The sequence below is a fragment of the Furipterus horrens genome, unplaced genomic scaffold (assembly GCF_987537825.1).
Source record: "Furipterus horrens unplaced genomic scaffold, mFurHor1.1.pri manual_scaffold_12, whole genome shotgun sequence".
In the NCBI taxonomy this organism is placed as follows: Eukaryota; Metazoa; Chordata; class Mammalia; order Chiroptera; family Furipteridae; genus Furipterus; species Furipterus horrens.
Genome location: NW_028327182.1, coordinates 98,416,933 through 98,432,839, shown reverse-complemented (window position 1 = coordinate 98,432,839; position 15,907 = coordinate 98,416,933). Strand labels below are relative to the sequence as shown.

The 15,907-nt window shown below is 54.7% G+C and overlaps 1 protein-coding gene across 1 annotated transcript in view; it reads right to left on the bottom strand.

Annotated features, from left to right (window-relative positions):
- Nucleotides 1-10,518: 10,518 nt before the first annotated feature.
- The window catches only part of CSMD1 (CUB and Sushi multiple domains 1), a 601,662-nt gene continuing 596,273 nt past the window's right edge, over nucleotides 10,519-15,907 (bottom strand). The window contains exons 69-70 of the mRNA XM_090258247.1: nucleotides 14,429-14,546; nucleotides 10,519-11,686 (exon numbers count right to left, since the gene is read on the bottom strand). Coding sequence (XP_090114373.1) covers nucleotides 11,527-11,686; nucleotides 14,429-14,546 — 278 coding nt within the window. The 3' untranslated portion in view covers nucleotides 10,519-11,526. The remainder of the gene's footprint in view (nucleotides 11,687-14,428; nucleotides 14,547-15,907) is intronic.

Here is a 15,907-nt window from a genome sequence, read left to right as displayed (position 1 = left end):
GCTGGACGTTGAAAGGAAAGCACTGACTTTTGCAACTGTTACTGTAAAATTGTCTATTTCTCCCGTCATTTCTGTCGGTTTTCCTTTCGGTGCTCTGACGGCCTCGATGAGTGGTGTGTATGTTTATAACTGTTCTAGCTCCTTGGTGGTTTGACTCTTCAGTCCATAGATAGCACTCGGGTCTCAACAAGGTCACTGAAAGCCAGGAGGAATCGGAACAACTGTAGTTAGAATCCATCACAGCCGTCAGTAAGTCTGGGGACGCAGCAAAGACAACTCAGGACAACAGGCTCTCACACGCGGCTCGGAGATGCTCGCCCTGGGGGTGCCTGCGCTCCCGGCAAGTGAGCGAGCCCCGGAGCCGGGCGAGGCTGGGAACCCACCGGGAAATGGCCGCGGGCCAGGGGCCACCTGTGAGGCTGGCCCAGACGGGACTGGGCAATGTCCACCAGGCAAAAGGAACCTTCTGGAAGCCAGGGTGAAAGATGAGCCCAGATCACGGCGCTGGGTGGATAGGGCCCGACATCTCCCCGGGGTGGGGTGGGGGGTGACCGCTGAGAGCAGGGGCGACGCTCAGAGGAGGGAAGGCACCGCGTGAGGCACACGGCTGGGCAGCGAGCAGCTCCGGCCGAAGCCAAACTACAGAAAGCAACGGGAAGGAGGAGAAAGGGGCCGTGTTGGGGGGGGGGGGGGTGCCGACCACCATCTACAACCCAGATGCGTGAAATACTGCCACAGGAGGACATCGATAATCCGCAGTTAAAAATAACAATTATTTCTGTAAAGGGAAACATCAGGAAGTATTAAAAGGACGGACTGCGGCCGCCTGCAGGAGCTGCTATACCTTGCAACACGCACTGGCTCTTTAAATTATGGGCAAGATAATTTTACTAAAAATAAAAACCAAATTAACAAGGAAGCAGTGAGGCGAATGCAAGGATGTCCTGACAGGTGCAAAGGGTTCACGCACTCCCTAAAACCTAGGTTTGCCTCCGTTTGAGCTGGACCGTGAGCCAAGAAACAAAAGCAAGTCTGCGAGGTTTTCAGGGCAGCGTGGAAGGCAGCGTCTGCAAACACGGGTCACTGCCAGGGAACGAGACCCAGCGCCCAGCACAGGGCTGAGTCTCAGGTCACAATCCATTCGCTGACTCCGAGATCCCGATCGTCTTTAGGAATAAAAGGCACACGAGGTGTGGGGGATGCTGGTTTATTTGGGGAAAACCATAACGAGGCCACGTAATAATCACAATTTGCTCCTGCTGATTGACGGATCAATTAGAGTTTACGCATAATTACATTATACAGCTAATTAGCGCACGATGAAATAAAACGGTCAACTGATGAATCATGGAAATTCTCCAGCTGAGTAGCAAAATACCATTTTGAAGGCGATGACTTCTATGCAATGTCATTTAAACTGCCAAGCTAGAGGCGGGAGTCATTGCTACTCCAGTTCTGGAAAACTTCATTTATTTTTAATTAGCTAACTAGATCACAGATTTGCAAGAAAATGGACGGAGAAGTGATTGATTTACACACTGAGGGTCCTCAGTCATTTGTTAACCCCAGTGAGCAGCTTAAACAGCCCCTGAGACAATACAGACGCGCCCCAGATGACTGACAGTAACCCTTCCCCCCACCCCGAAGGGCTCTCACACTTACGGGGCAGCGGGTTCCGTACGTCCACGCAGAGGAGTGTGCCCTGTGTTTCCAAATCATCGTGTAACAGTGAGGGTCACGGGAAAAGCAATGAACTGTCTGCGTTCCGGGCGAGAAGATCGCACCCCTTCCTTTCCGGGAACTCCCTGGGGCCGCCAGTTCCAAGATCACAGCAATAAACCGTATTCGCTTCTCGTCCAACTTCGGCGCTTTGCGAGCTCAGCTTTATTTTCTCTTACCCGTCCCTCTGTGATGGGACTGTCCCCCGGCCCTGGGACAGTTTTCCGGGTCAGCACTTCTGGGGGACTTCACCCCATCAAATACACCCTTCCTTGTGGTCAAACACGCCCAAACCGCAACAGCGAAAATGGAACCGATTTAAACGTTATTTTAAATATATATGCAAGTAGTAATATAAAACATAAAATTTAACCTAAAATTTAAGCTACGAAGGGTGTGAAAAGTATAGACCCCTATAGGTTATACTTACAATGTGCTTTTTCCCCACATTTTAACATATCGGAAGCTGAAACAGGGGACAGGTCTCACGCCCAGGGCTGGAAGTCCCTACGCTCATTTTAAAATCTGTGAACAAAATGTATGGAGCCCTTGCTACGCTTCCTGCCAGACCGGGAGGGAGAGTTAACGCCCCCCCCCCCCCCCCGTGAGGTCTGCCGGGGAGCGGGCCCCGGGAAAGACGCCGGGGCAGGAGGGTCCACAGTCCGGTGAGGTTATTCCTAGTGGTGGGAAGACTGCAAGCAGATGGCCCCGCCTCAGACAGGGGAGGTCCCCGACTGACTCTGGGGACCTGTATGCCGTGTGGCGGGGCGGGGGGGCCCGCATCTCCTCTCCAGGTGGCGCCCTTTAAAACGGGCAGGGGTCCCTCCGTGCCGCGAGCATCGCTCTTAGCACGGCTGAAATCTACGTGCCTGGTGAACATTTGCTCAGACTTCCTAAGGCTGAAATAAAAGAGGTCAGCCCTGCCGTTTTCAGCGTTATCTGCCCGAGGAGCGCGTGTGGGTTCCCGGCGCGGCCCGTGGCCTCGGGCCCCGGACGCTGTAACTCCGTGAGATCCCAAATGCGAAGCCCAGGTGTTGTGAACGCCGGTCTTCCCACGTTTTTCTGGTCTCACATTTAGCTTCTCGTTTCCTGAAATGCCCCAAACAATTTCTATAGTGACGATGAAGCTCTTCGTGACAATTAACTAAGGTGGGCAGATGCCACGTTCTTTGCTGTTGGAATCCATCAAGAATCTTCTCATTCCAGGTGACAGAAAATACCACCCCGCCCCCCAACACCTGGCCCCCCGCGTGCCCTGGACTCAGCTGATCTTACACTCTCTGGCCAAAAAGCATCGGATTTAAATAATGTTAGACCAGAAGAGCTGCCGTGTATCGAAGCATTTTCCTGTGGATTTGCAAAGTCTTAAACAGACAGTCCTTAGGGTCCTTGGCTGCAGACCCAGAGGTTCTCACAGCGCAGCCCTGCTCTCCGGCAGCCCCGGGCGGGGAGGACACCTCGGAGTGTCTGCTGGTGGAAGCCACTGTGTGTTCCTGGGGGCCCTCGGGAGAGTGTGTCCTGCCCTTTGCCGCTTCTAGAGGCTTCCGGAGACTGCCCATGTTCCCAGCCCGTGGCTCCCTCTTTTTTTTGAGAGAGACAGAGAGAGAGACAGAGAGAGAGAGACATCAACTGGTTGCCTCCCATACGCACCCCAACAGGAGATGCAGCCCACAACCTACGCACGTGCCCTGGCTGGGACTCAAACCTGCAATCCTTCGGTTCACCAGACAATGCTCCCAGCGACGAGCGTCCGGCCAGGGCAGCCTCCCTGTCCCCAGGCCGCTGGCTTAGGGGAAGGGGCGGGGCTGGAGGTCAGGGGACGGCAGACTGCAGACACCTGGTCTCCAGCCGCATCTCTTCGCTGAGGCTTAACACACTCCAGCTGCTGCTCCCCGGCCCGCGGAACCTGGAAGTATTGGCTGAGCAATCGGTATCTTTGAACTCACGCTTCTGGCCTCCCTGGGGGGCTGGTTTCGAGCGAGGAGGTTGTTTCCGTCATTCCATCGATGGCGCAGCCCCGAGCTCGGCCAGGCCTGCTCTGTGCCCGCACGGCTGGCTCACCATGACCTGCAGCTGACCCAGCGCCTCTGGTCTAGGAAGGATGTCTCAGCTCTGGGGTTGGAGACCGTGAACAAGCTGTGCGCTTGGTTTTGGAGAGAGAGTTCCCCAAGATCTGGGGAAACAGGGGAAAAGCTAGTTGATGGGGGAAGGGCAGAGTGGTTTGGGAAGACTATACGTTTCTCCTCTTGCTTTGCTACATATTAGTAAACTGTCAACCTGGTTCCCACACTGGCCGCACCCTTTTAAATCCCCACCAGCAGCAGACGGATATTCTAGTTCCTCCCTATTATCCCGCCTGGGGTAGATCTGAATTTCAAATCCGAACTCTGCTCCCTAAAAGGAGGCCCGCTGCATGTGTGCGTGTCCCCGTGATTCCTGTTGCCCGGGCAACGAGGACCGTGGGCGAGTCTTTGACAAGAAAGCAGATCCTCAGGGGGCGGCAAGCGTATTTGGTGTCTGGAAATGATGGTCATTTCGCTCCTTTCAATGATTTTCCTAAGTTTTATTCTCCCATTTTCATTTTCTCACATTATTACAGCAAACCCAGCAAAACGTTAGAGAAGGAACTGAAAACGCCGGGAACCCGCCTTCCTCCCGTGACGCCCGCCCTCCCCGTCTGCGCGGTCTCGCGCAGGGATGTCCCCGTTACGTCGGAACACAGACCGATGCTCGTGTTTCCTGGCCTCCTGTACTTACTCCTCCAATTTTATTTTAAATTGCGACCCTTTTCCTACTCTCAGATATTCATTTATCTCTGCTCTTCAGCCCTCGGTCAACACATCTACGTGTCTTAATTTTCTGTCTAGTACACAGGCTTGCGTGTGGTGTTCTTTCAGAGTCGTAGGTGGGGTTTTCTCCCTCGGACTGTACCCGCAGGATGCGGGTTATTGGTTCACACGCTGACCTGCCCTCCCAATGGCGCGCCCACGGGGCAGCAGGCCGGCTGGGGCTTCCAGTGAATTGTTACGGCGGCGCCTCCGGGGACCCCCACGCACGTGCTCCCTGCCAGGCTGCTTCTGTCGCCGCCTGCCCGCCTTCTCCTTCAAAACGCGGGCTTGGGTCTTTCACACGCATGCACACGCACCCACACTTCCTCAGAACCGTAGGGGAGGAAAAAGGTGACTTCGGTGTAAATCGCTTTCCCAGTGCAAGCCCAGGGCACCCCTGAGCGCCTGCTCCTGCCTGGGAAGAACCGTAGCTCCAGCGGGAAGCACGTGCATTCGCACCCTTCCCTTTCCTACACTCGGTCTGTTCTAAAGCCCCAACTCGGCCCAGCAGGCGCGGGTGAGCAGGAGTGAGAACGGGGCGTGAGGCCTGATGATGCAAAACAGCTGAGCGGGCGGCATCCTGCCCGCGGCGGGAGTCAGCCGGTCTGCCTTCTATGTGGAGTGAGAGCTGGGACCCTTCCTTTGTTCTCAGCAGCAGAAGGTTGTAAAGAAGTTCATTCCCCTTATTTTTGTTAACATCAAAGCACAGATGGAAACTGGGGCGCTTCTGACTCGTCCCCAGGGGATGAGTTATAACGATAGTGAACATTTTCATTCTGTATTTTTTCCAGCTTCCTTACATCAGTGAGTGGCTTGTGGCCGGACTCCAGCCAATGAGCTGGAAATGGAAGTCAGTGAGGGCTGGGAGGGAGGGAGGGAGCTTCTGTGACATTTCTGGCTTTCTTGATACAAAAGAGTGTGGCTGTGGTCCGTCCGCCCTCTCCTTCGTCACACGCTGGGACGGTCTGGTCTGCCTTCGGCGTGGCTGCGATGGCCGGAGCTGTGGCAGCAGGTCTTCTGTCACTGAGAGAACTTCTCCTCACGGAGATGAGCCATTAAGGAAAAACCAGTTTCCAGAGGAGTCGAGGAACATCACAGAACATGTGACCTGGACAACCTTGGAAACACATGCACTGTAGGCCCGAGGACGCCCCCAATATCCAGGGTCTGTGCTCTCCAGGACTAACGAGCTGAGCAAACAGCCGTTGAGTATGGACGTTTGCGCGACTTTAGTTTTATTCATCTACGAAGGAGTCATAAGGACGGCAGGGCCCCGTGAAAGCAGCTCTCTGTCAGCGTCGGCAGCTCCTGGGCAGGACTCTCCCCGCCTGCTCTGCCCCCGGAGAGGGCCAGCCCTCCGTGCAAGCGCAGAAGAACATATTTACTGTGCATGACAGCAGTGAGTTATTTCTGCACTGGCCTCTCTCCAGGGCCTAGGATGGTCTTCGGAGCCTAGACCCAGGTTTGTTTATTTTGAGCTCTGAACCTAACCCAAGTCTTGGTAGTCAGTAGGAACTCTACAAACACCTGCAAGTGAATTGATCTGACAACCCTCGCAAGCCCTCACGGGCTCTCCTGTTAGCAGTGGCCAGTCTGCGCATCTTCTGGGCTAAAGGGCACCGCCACCCAGTGGGGTCCAAACCTTCGTTCGGACTTTTCCTTGATACTACGGGCCAGCCCAGCTTCTGCCTCTGGCAGCTCTATTTGGTATCTTTTTGAACGTGGACTTCTGGGGGGGGGGGGGGGAGGCCCTGCCTCACCTACGGGGTGAACGACAGACTATTTGTGAACTGTTTACTGCCTCAAAATCTAGTCTTCTCTGGCCAGTTTCTGGGAGCAAAGACCAAAGAGAGAGCCTGGGTTCAAAATCGGGACCACCCATCTTAAGGGACGGGCAACCCCATCACGTTTGAGGCTGACCCTCAGACGCACACGTGTGTTTGTCTGTGTTCAGTGTGGGGGTGTGTATTCCACTGGGGGAGCCGGTCATACACATGCATTTTCAGGCTGTAAAACGTGTGGTGGAACACGAGTCTCTTTCTCATTGGTCCTTCTTCAGATTCTCAGGTCCCCTCAGCGGAAGTGAGCACGGATGCCATTTCTTAAATTCCCTTCCTGCTGCGCTCAGTAACGTCCGCGCCCGGAGCCTGGGGCTGAGCTCTGTGTGACCCTTTCCACTTAAATGAACTTCGCTGCTGGCTTACCGCGGGCTTCTGTGTTCCCTCCTCCTTGCGTACCAACCGCCCACGGCGCCGGCGCGCCGTGTGAACTCAGTTTCCCCACCAACGGCCTTCGGCCGGTTCCCAGGGCTTTGCCCTCAGAACCAGCCCGTTCCCCCGGGTCCTTTGGGGCCACGTGTGCGTCGCGTTGCCTGATGGGGTATTTAAAATGGAATTGCGGATGTGAGGGAGTGTTTTTCTGAGCTTTACCGAGCTTCACCCGACCTGTACCATTGCGTAGGTTTAAGGAGGCAGCCGGCTCCTTTGACCCACAAATGCATTGCAGAACGTCACCACCAGAGTGACCTCAGTCCTCCATTGTCACATAATCACCATTTCTTGTTTGTGGTGAGAACATGCAAGACCTGCCCCCCGCCCTCCCCCGGGCCGGCCGGCAGCAGGTCCCCTGAAACGCCACCAGCAGCGCCTGAGGGCGCCTGTTCTACATACACCTCCGCCAGGTGAAAGCTGAGACAAAGTTGATGTTCTCCATTTCTTTGACAAGTTTAAAAAAACTGTCACTCTTTGCGGTCTTAGAAAAACAACATTTGTTAACGCTTCAGACCCGCGTCTCTCCGTGGGCAGCTGCTCCGGGGAACCCAGGAAGGCGCGTGTCCTTGCTAAGCCGGGAGCTGGGCCGCTCCCTGCGCCGTGGCCACGCCCGCCTGTGCTCAGCACCTGGGCCTCGGTTAGGCAGCTGGAGGCCAGGGTCACCTCGGGCGGACCAGCCGTCAGCCACACGGACGCACCGAGCACTCAAGGGGCTCTGTCAGCCATCGTCACTGAATCCACGAAGCTTTAGTAACGTCCCTTAGCTCTGGGACAGCAGAAAGCTAGAGCCCAGTCCTTCAGGGAGTTTCTGCAGAACACAGCTGATGTCGAGGATCTGCAGACGCCCTCCCCCACCCCGCCGCCCCTCCCCCTCGTCTCCTCCCCCCACCTGCCCTCCCCCCAAGGGAATGGCTGTCTGCTCTCGGGGTCTGAGCTCCCAAGTTCCAGTTACTCACTTACCGAGACCCCATGACGCAGGAGTAGTTGGGGAGACGCTAAAGCTGATGACACGGAGGGTTTATGCTCCTAGAATTCTTAGGTGCTCATCGTTAACCAAATGAAACAAAAAAGATGGGCGGTTAGAAGGACAGAAAACTTTCAGCTGCAGCAAAAAAACGGATACATTTAATTACGTAAATTTTTTTTGTTTGCCGATTCCGCAGAGACCCAGCCTGTGGGTGAGCTCCGGGCCTTTGGTTACTTTGAAGCCACCGGGGGCTCCTTTTCACTGGTTGCTTTTCGTTTTGTAATAAACTGACTCTCAGGGGAATGGGGCTGTCGGCGTTAACTGCCGGACGTCCCGCCTGCGGGGCCCCCAGCGCCCGGCCGTGGGTGGAGGGCACGCGGCCGCTCCGGGCTGGGAGGGCCTGAGGCTGCTGCTGAGTGCCCTCCGCGCTGGCATTTGAATGGCCCCCGAATACGACCTTCTCAGGCCATGTGTCGGTGTCGTAAATGTCCACAGGACGTGCCCAGGCTGGTGTGGCTCAGTGGGGCGAGCCCGGCCTGTGAACCGGAAGGTCGCCGGTGTGATTCCCGGTCAGGTCCCCAGTCCTGGGTGTGGGAGAGGCAGCCGATCCTTGTTTCTCTCCCCCCCTTCCCCTCTCTCTAAAAACAAATAAATAAAATCTTCAAAAAAGGTTTACAGAAGGAACTTAAGATTTTTTATCCTAAAAATAAGGCTGGATTTTGGTTTGGAGGGGAATGAAACTCTCCTTGACTTTAAGGCAAACCATGAAGAAATCTGTCAGCTTCAACATCGCTGTTCCGCATCCGACGGCTCCTCCTCCGTCTGCTGTTTGTCAATCACGACGGGGACGCCCAGGCCTGGGGAGAACGGGGAGCCCCCCTCCAGCCGCGCAAAACCCGGCTGCTCCCCTGCCCCCAACGCCCCCCGACAGCCACACGAGGAAGCTCAAACAAACTCAAACCGGATGTAGAAATGTAAAATTAAATATTTAATTAGAACTCTGATTTGCTTTAAAGGTAGGTGGCAATGCACAGGCTATATTACACTGTCTTTATAATTTTTTTTTTGACAAAAAAAAGATACTGTTCATTTTAACAGGCCACGGTAAGATTAATACGTGTGTAATAGGATTGGGACTGAAAAATCAGCTAGAGATGGTACAATGTACATTATTGGGAAAATTACAGTTTTGTATTGTAAAAACATTTATTTTTTTTTAACAATTTACCTACATTAATCAAAAAATTACAGCGTATTTAATAATTTTACAAATTCTTCATAAAAAATAGATCTCTGTACAAAAAAGGTCTTTTGCACCTAGCTCACGTCAGCAGCATCGGCGAGGTGTCGGGGCGGGCGGGGCGGCCGCGGGGCCTGGTTGGAATGGCGGTCGTCTCTCCCCCCTTTTTTATAATAGCTTTTTTTTGTCGCTGTTTACAAAATATTTTACAGAAGAAAAGAAATTATTGCAGCTATAGCCTGGAGGAAGGCAAGATGTGTGTAACGCGCAGCCGTTCATACAGCTTCAAGCACAGGACCCGCGTTAGCGTGCGTGCCCTCCCCAGGTCCGGGGGGGTGGGGGGGCAGGGGGAGGCTTCCGGAAGATTCTGGGGCGGTGCATGCCCACAGGGAGGAGCTTTGTCTAAACAACAGGCTCCAAACTGACCCCCGGAGGGCGGATGCAGCCGAGGGAAGGGACGCCTAACCTGATCCGTGGGGTCTGGCACGTGTGCCCCGTCTTTCCCGGGTCTCACATGTCAGGGGTCAGCCCGCAAGGCAGGCGCGTGGGGACGGAGTCATCAGTTCAGACTCTGAAGTCAGCCGTCCGCACCTGGTTTGAATGACTCAAGCTCAGGTATGTCCAGTACAATCACACGTGTGTAAGTATACATACACCTAAGGTACAGGGGGACCCCGGGCCCCGCACACACCACCCCGTCCCCCACAGCCTCTGTCTGGGTTCAGTGTGTCCCGGGGGCCTGCCTCCGGCCCCCCTCACCTAGTCTGACAGGGAGGGACAGGGATGTGAACTCCAGGTGCAAAGCGAAGCTCCGGTCACGGGCCAGAGGAGACGTACAGAGGGTTCTGCACGAGACTGTGGGACCCCAAAGGCCAAGAAGCCGCCAGGATGGCTGGCAACACCCTCCCGTTGGCACGTGCTCCTCACCGAGGACAGAATGGCGGGCACAGAGCAGCGCATGGGACGGGGAAACAGCAAGCTGTCATCCTGCCTGGTCTTTTCCCCACTTTTCGTGTTTGAGGCCCTGCTCTGACACCTGCAGCAGACACACCAGCGCGCCAGACCTGGAGCGAGGGGCGTACACGCCCCCACGCAAGGACAAGGGGGACTCAACCCACCGGCGCTTCCGCGGGTGCCACTCTGCACTATGGGGAGGTCTTCTCCGTGTGGAATAGGTGCTGAACCCCAACCACGAGTAGGAGCCCCCTTTCCAGAGCATTTTTGTCAGACGGTCATCAATAAAAACAGACGTCTCTGCTGCATCCTCTGGGTCCTCTTTTGTCGCCTCCGCATTGGGGATCACGCCTAGGTGGTCGATGCTGCCATTTCTAATTTACCACCGGGAATTCTAAACCTGGAGCATCCCTAGGACTGGCTTCCCATCGGGAAGTGCGTGAGACAGAAGACAGACAGCAGACGTGGCCCCGCAGGAGGAGAGCGTGGCCGGGGCCCCCTGCCTCCGAGGGACACGTCCAGTGGGTTCCGTCTGCAGTGCAGCATCAGGGGGTGCACAGGGAAGACTGTACTGTGGGCTCCAACCCACACGTCCACGCGCGTCTGAAATAAATTACTATTCACATCTGTACACGGCAGGTGGCAAGCGCGGGCGGCCTCCTCCAGACGTGACTGGCGTGGCGATGAACATGAGAAACGTGGGAAATAAAAGGCCTCTTGTTCTTGTTTTCAATGAGTTCAACACAGATATGTCGCTAAGAGAAGCAATAATAAAATAAATCTCTTTGATACCGTATTTCTTTTAAAACCTGTGCCAGAGCAGGGGATTTTCTCTCTCTTACACGTCAGCTCGGCTGATGGTAGGGTACTCAGCGCGGGGAATGAGAGGATGTCTATATACAGTGCGTATGGAGCGTGTATAAACCCTGTGTAAATAGTATATTTTTTTTATCAGAATCTTAGTCATTCATAACACACTAGTGCAAAAATTGTGCATCAGAACTCCTGCGATAGAACAGCTGACGGGGGGCTCGGCGGAGGGCCCAGGAGACGGGCCGGGGGGGATGGAAGCGCGTCGGCTCTCGGGAAGGACAGTGGGGCGTGTGTGGGTGTGTGCCTCTCCTGGGGAGCTGTCTTCTTCAAGAGAGCTTCTTTCCCAGAGTATCTGTGTTCACGGGGGTCAGAAGAACACACCCCACACGCCGCGGTCCCGTCACGTCCACAGGATGGAGCCACGTGCCCCACGGGCTGCATGGCAAGGCCTCCCCGCCACCTGAGCCAGCACGTCCGAGGCGCGGAGGGGGCGCACGGCGTGACCGGGTGGTCTTCCTCAGGCACGCCTCGGCCCCACGCAGGGACAGCCAGGCCCCGGACAGGGATGGCCGGCCCGCGGGAGACGGCACGTTCTCTGGACATCCCCGCGGCACGACTGCGGTACCAGACGTGGAAGGTCGCTGCCGGCAGGGGAGGGGAAGGGGCCATGGCACCAAAGGAATCACTGCTTGCCCGTCGGAGGTATGGCTATGGGTCCGTCCTGCGGGGCGGAGGCTATACCACGGTGCACACCGTGTTCAGCGTGGTGTCGAAGCGCACGGCCTTGGCTTCCGTGGGCTTCAAGTTCGTGTCGTACATGGGGTTCTCGAAGGACGCCTGCCCGTTGCTGCTCTCGTGGCCGGCATAGCCGTTGTACTGCACTTTGGGTCTTGTCCTGGGAGGAGAGGAGACAAGGCCCCGTGAAGGCCGGTTCCCAAGGCCCGGGCCGCACAGGCGCGGGCTCTCCTGTCCGCGGGGACGGGCGCCGACAGGACAGCACAGAGCCACGGCAGGCGCCACGGCTCTCCCCCTTCGCGGGCTACTCCGCTGAAGGGCTGGCTGAGACGATCAAGAGAACTTTGAAAATGGAAGTGGTTTCCAAAATCAAAGAATTGTCCGATTCCAACTATTCATCCCGGGAAACTGGGGAGACGCCGGTGCTGGCGTTCCGGTTGGACATCTGTCTACCTCTAAGCTTCACGACCTTGGGCAGCCGGCCTCGCCATAAAGTAAGCATCGCGGTGCCCACCCTCCGGGACTACGAAGACTGAACTAAAATATAAAGGGCAACTTTCGTACGCCGCCATTACTAACATTCACTGAATGCTAGCTGTCTTTTGGAGTACAATTTTGTCTCCAATAAGTAAGTTATAGAAAAGATGCTGTCCTCATTATTAAACCATTGCATATATTTTCTGGTTAAAAGAAAACTTCTATGTAGAGCTAAGATTAGAGAATTAAAGGCTTTTTAATTATAAAAGATGTGAAACTATCTAGTTCACGTCCCCCACCTCTACTCCCCTTTTCAGAAGAAATCACGGGAAGGTGGTAAAAACCTACTTTAAATAACCACACTACCAGAAACATCACTTGATATAAAGAAACTTCTGTTTCAGTGATTACGAGTAGATTTTCTGACATTATAATGCGTTCATGGAGAAAGAGGGAACTAAAGAGTGCGTGTCAGCAGATAAGCAGCCTGCGAGGGTCCTGGGGGCTGGGGAGGGCTCTGACCTTGGACTTGAAAACGCTCCACTAGAAAGATCAGTAAACGAATGTAGCCACATGTGAATGAAGCTTCAACTCGGCTAAAAGCTCCTTTGCCTCCCAGGTTAGGAGTACCCGCCACCCAGCCCGTGTTACTGGGGAGCCCCACAGCGTTGGGTCAGACTTGGGGCGGAACCCAGGAGGGGGCATCCTGAGTCAGGCACCCTGGGACTCCCCACAGAGAGCCCTAATGAGAGGGCGCAGCAAGGCAGAGGCGGGTTTCCCTGGGAGAAGTATGGCGCCCAAGTGTGATGGAATTTTTGAACCTGTGGGAGGCCCCACCCACCGGCAAAGCTCCAAAAGGTGTAAAAAAAAAAAAGAATTCCCTGAGCTGCATCGCCTCCGGGCGGTTCCTGTGGCTGCCACAAAAGAGCGAACATGAACGTGCAGGATTGTAAATTCCTACGCACGCCTGGGCCGCAAGGGCCATTACATGTCTCAGAGAATCTTGGGAAAGAAAAATCTGCAATGGACGTGAGGAGAGGAGAAGCACCGCCAGTGATGGGGTTTTCTGGAGACGGTCGTGGGACTTGGTGACACATGGACCTCTTCCATCTAGTGCCACCCGGGGCCTGAGAGTAAGGCTCACCACGCATGGGGCTCTTTCCCCCACAAGGTTGACGCAGAGTCTTTAGTTTTGGGAATGCTGTCTGCAATCCCTTTCTCCGGTTTCCATCTTTAAAGTGAGAACGTTACCAACCTCAAAAAAGTGAAGACATACTTGCAAGCAGCTATTATAATTTTGAAGTAACACTCTTACTATTTTATATTAAAAAAAAAAAACCATGAAGACACAGAGTGAAAGCTATTCCATGAGTCATTAAAAAAACAACAAAAAACCACCTCCTAAAGCCAGTTTTTTCTTTTTTAGCCAGCATTAAGCAGAAATGCCTGTACTGCATAAATAAACATTAAACACATTCAACATACATTAATCTTATTTGTGGGACCATAATTTTTTCTTATTACCTGGAGGGAATGCTACTATTCTAAAGAGTATGTTAAGTATTTTGGCAGGTGCCCAGTTCCTCCAGGTAATACATTTTCCGCAGACACAAGAAATGTATGTGAATTTATAATTTCTTCAAGATTTATTTTTTGCTTTATTTATTTACTTATTTATTTGTGGCATCCACGTCCGCACCACGGAAAGGATCAATTTCATTTAAATTTTTCTCTCCAAATTTTGACACCTTCCTGTTCATAGAGACAGGCCAACGAATAGACATTTGGAGCACTTTTTCAAGACATGGCGCGTGCGGCAGTGCCTTGGGCCCAGTGAGGACTCCCTTTGCGCCCAGTAGGAACTCCCTTTGCGCCCAGTAGGGACTCTCTTTGCGCCCAGAAGGGACTCCCTTTGCGCCCAGTAGGGACTCCCTTTGCGCCCAGTAGGGACTCCCTTTGCGCCCAGAAGGAACTCCCTTTGCGCCCACAAGGGTCTCCCTTTGCGCCCAGTAGGGACTCCCTTTGCGCCCAGAAGGAACTCCCTTTGCGCCCAGTAGGAACTCCCTTTGCGCCCAGAAGGAACTCCCTTTGCGCCCAGTAGGGACTCCCTTTGCGCCCAGTAGGAACTCCCTTTGCGCCCAGAAGGAACTCCCTTTGCGCCCACTAGGGACTCCCTTTGCGCCCAGAAGGAACTCCCTTTGCGCCCACTAGGGACTCCCTTTGCGCCCAGTAGGGACTCCCTTTGCGCCCAGTAGGGACTCTCTTTGCGCCCAGAAGGAACTCCCTTTGCGCCCAGTAGGAACTCCCTTTGCGCCCAGTAGGGACTCCCTTTGTGCCCAGAAGGAACTCCCTTTGCGCCCAGTAGGAACTCCCTTTGTACTTGCTAAAGGAGAAACGAGCCAGCGGGCGCAGGCGCGGCGCGTACCTGTGTTTGTAGAGGTAAAACGCGAACCCTGACAGGATGAGCGCGAAGAAGGGGACGAGGATGGCTGCCGCGACAGAGCCGCTGCTGGTCCCCGGGGGGCGGCGCGCCGAGTCCTGGTCTGGGCTCAACGGGTCTGGAAGACAAAAGGGATCGTGGCTCACGCCTCAGCTAACACCCGCGGGGCGAATTTTCCACCCGAGAGTAAATCCTACGAGAAGCAGAAGCTGAGTTCCGTCAGGACCCCCTGACGCTCCTTTGGAGAGACTTGGGTGCAGCCTCCGTGACCGAGACACTGAACCCGACGAGTCTAATGACCGTTGGCTGAACTGGACCACGGCCCGTTCCCGGCACGCAGAGCGCGAAGGGTCTCGCACAGCCTGACTCAGGGCGCAGCTCCGGAGAACCAGTCCCCGCCTTTGCGTAAAGCGCCCTCGTGCGCACGGATGCGGTTGGGTGCGGGCTGCTTCCAGGAGTCTGGTTCCAGAGCGCATGGGATGGCCAATGGCCAGAGAAACCTTGTTTTATTTCTTTTTATAAACCTCGACACAAGGAAATGATCACATGTGTAAAACAGTCAAAGGGCTTTTAAAATACAAGTTCTTGAGTTTCCACAGAGAAAGGGAAAGAGAACCCTTGTGCCTGGCTCTCACGGATGAAGTGCTCTGTGGCTCCCCGCGCCCTTCAGCTCTAAAGCGCATTTATTTCATCCTGATGTCGGCTCTTTGTAACTTCACCGTGTCTCTTGGAGCCCCGCCCACATCAGCGCATCGGAATCAGATGTAATTTCTGATTTTCAGAGGCGTTCACACCTGCGCGCTGGGCTCTTGTTCTACTCCCTGCGTCTGGGTGCTGGCAGGTGGGCGGTTAGGCGGAACGGATGCCCTCGTCCTGGACACTGACCTTGGAGGGAGTGACGCCCACTTTGACTGGGTTCCTGCTGCTGTGACGACAACGTGGATGCCCCGGTGGTGGTTCTAGCCAAGGATGGCACAGGGACAGTCCTCCGAGGCAGTGCCGCAGGGACCCCCAGCCACCAGCAGGGTGTGGGGTGGGGAGTGGCCTGGGCACACCGCCCCAATGGCTCCCACCCCACAGGTGTGTTCTGAAGACCACATGTCGCGACATCTCAGCTAACAATGGGGGGCACCCAGCATGTAGGGGCGCAAGTCCTGTCAGGCCAGGGCAGGTGTGGGCAACGTCCCCCCTGATCCCCAGGGCCTGCACTAGAATGCAGAACCCAGCAGGTGCTCCATGCACAGGTCTGGGACGTAAGGAGAAGCTGCTGTGTGCCCAGTGTATCAGCAGCCCCGGCATCCGTGAAGTTGCTGGACCTCATTCTTGAGGTGTGTTTCTACACTCGGGGAGCCTCTTCACCCCGTGTGAATACATTTGTCTTCTGCTTCAGGTAACTGCAGTTATTTTCTGGAACAAGACTATATTCTTTTGGCCGTAATAGGTATCAGACTCCCAATCAATAAA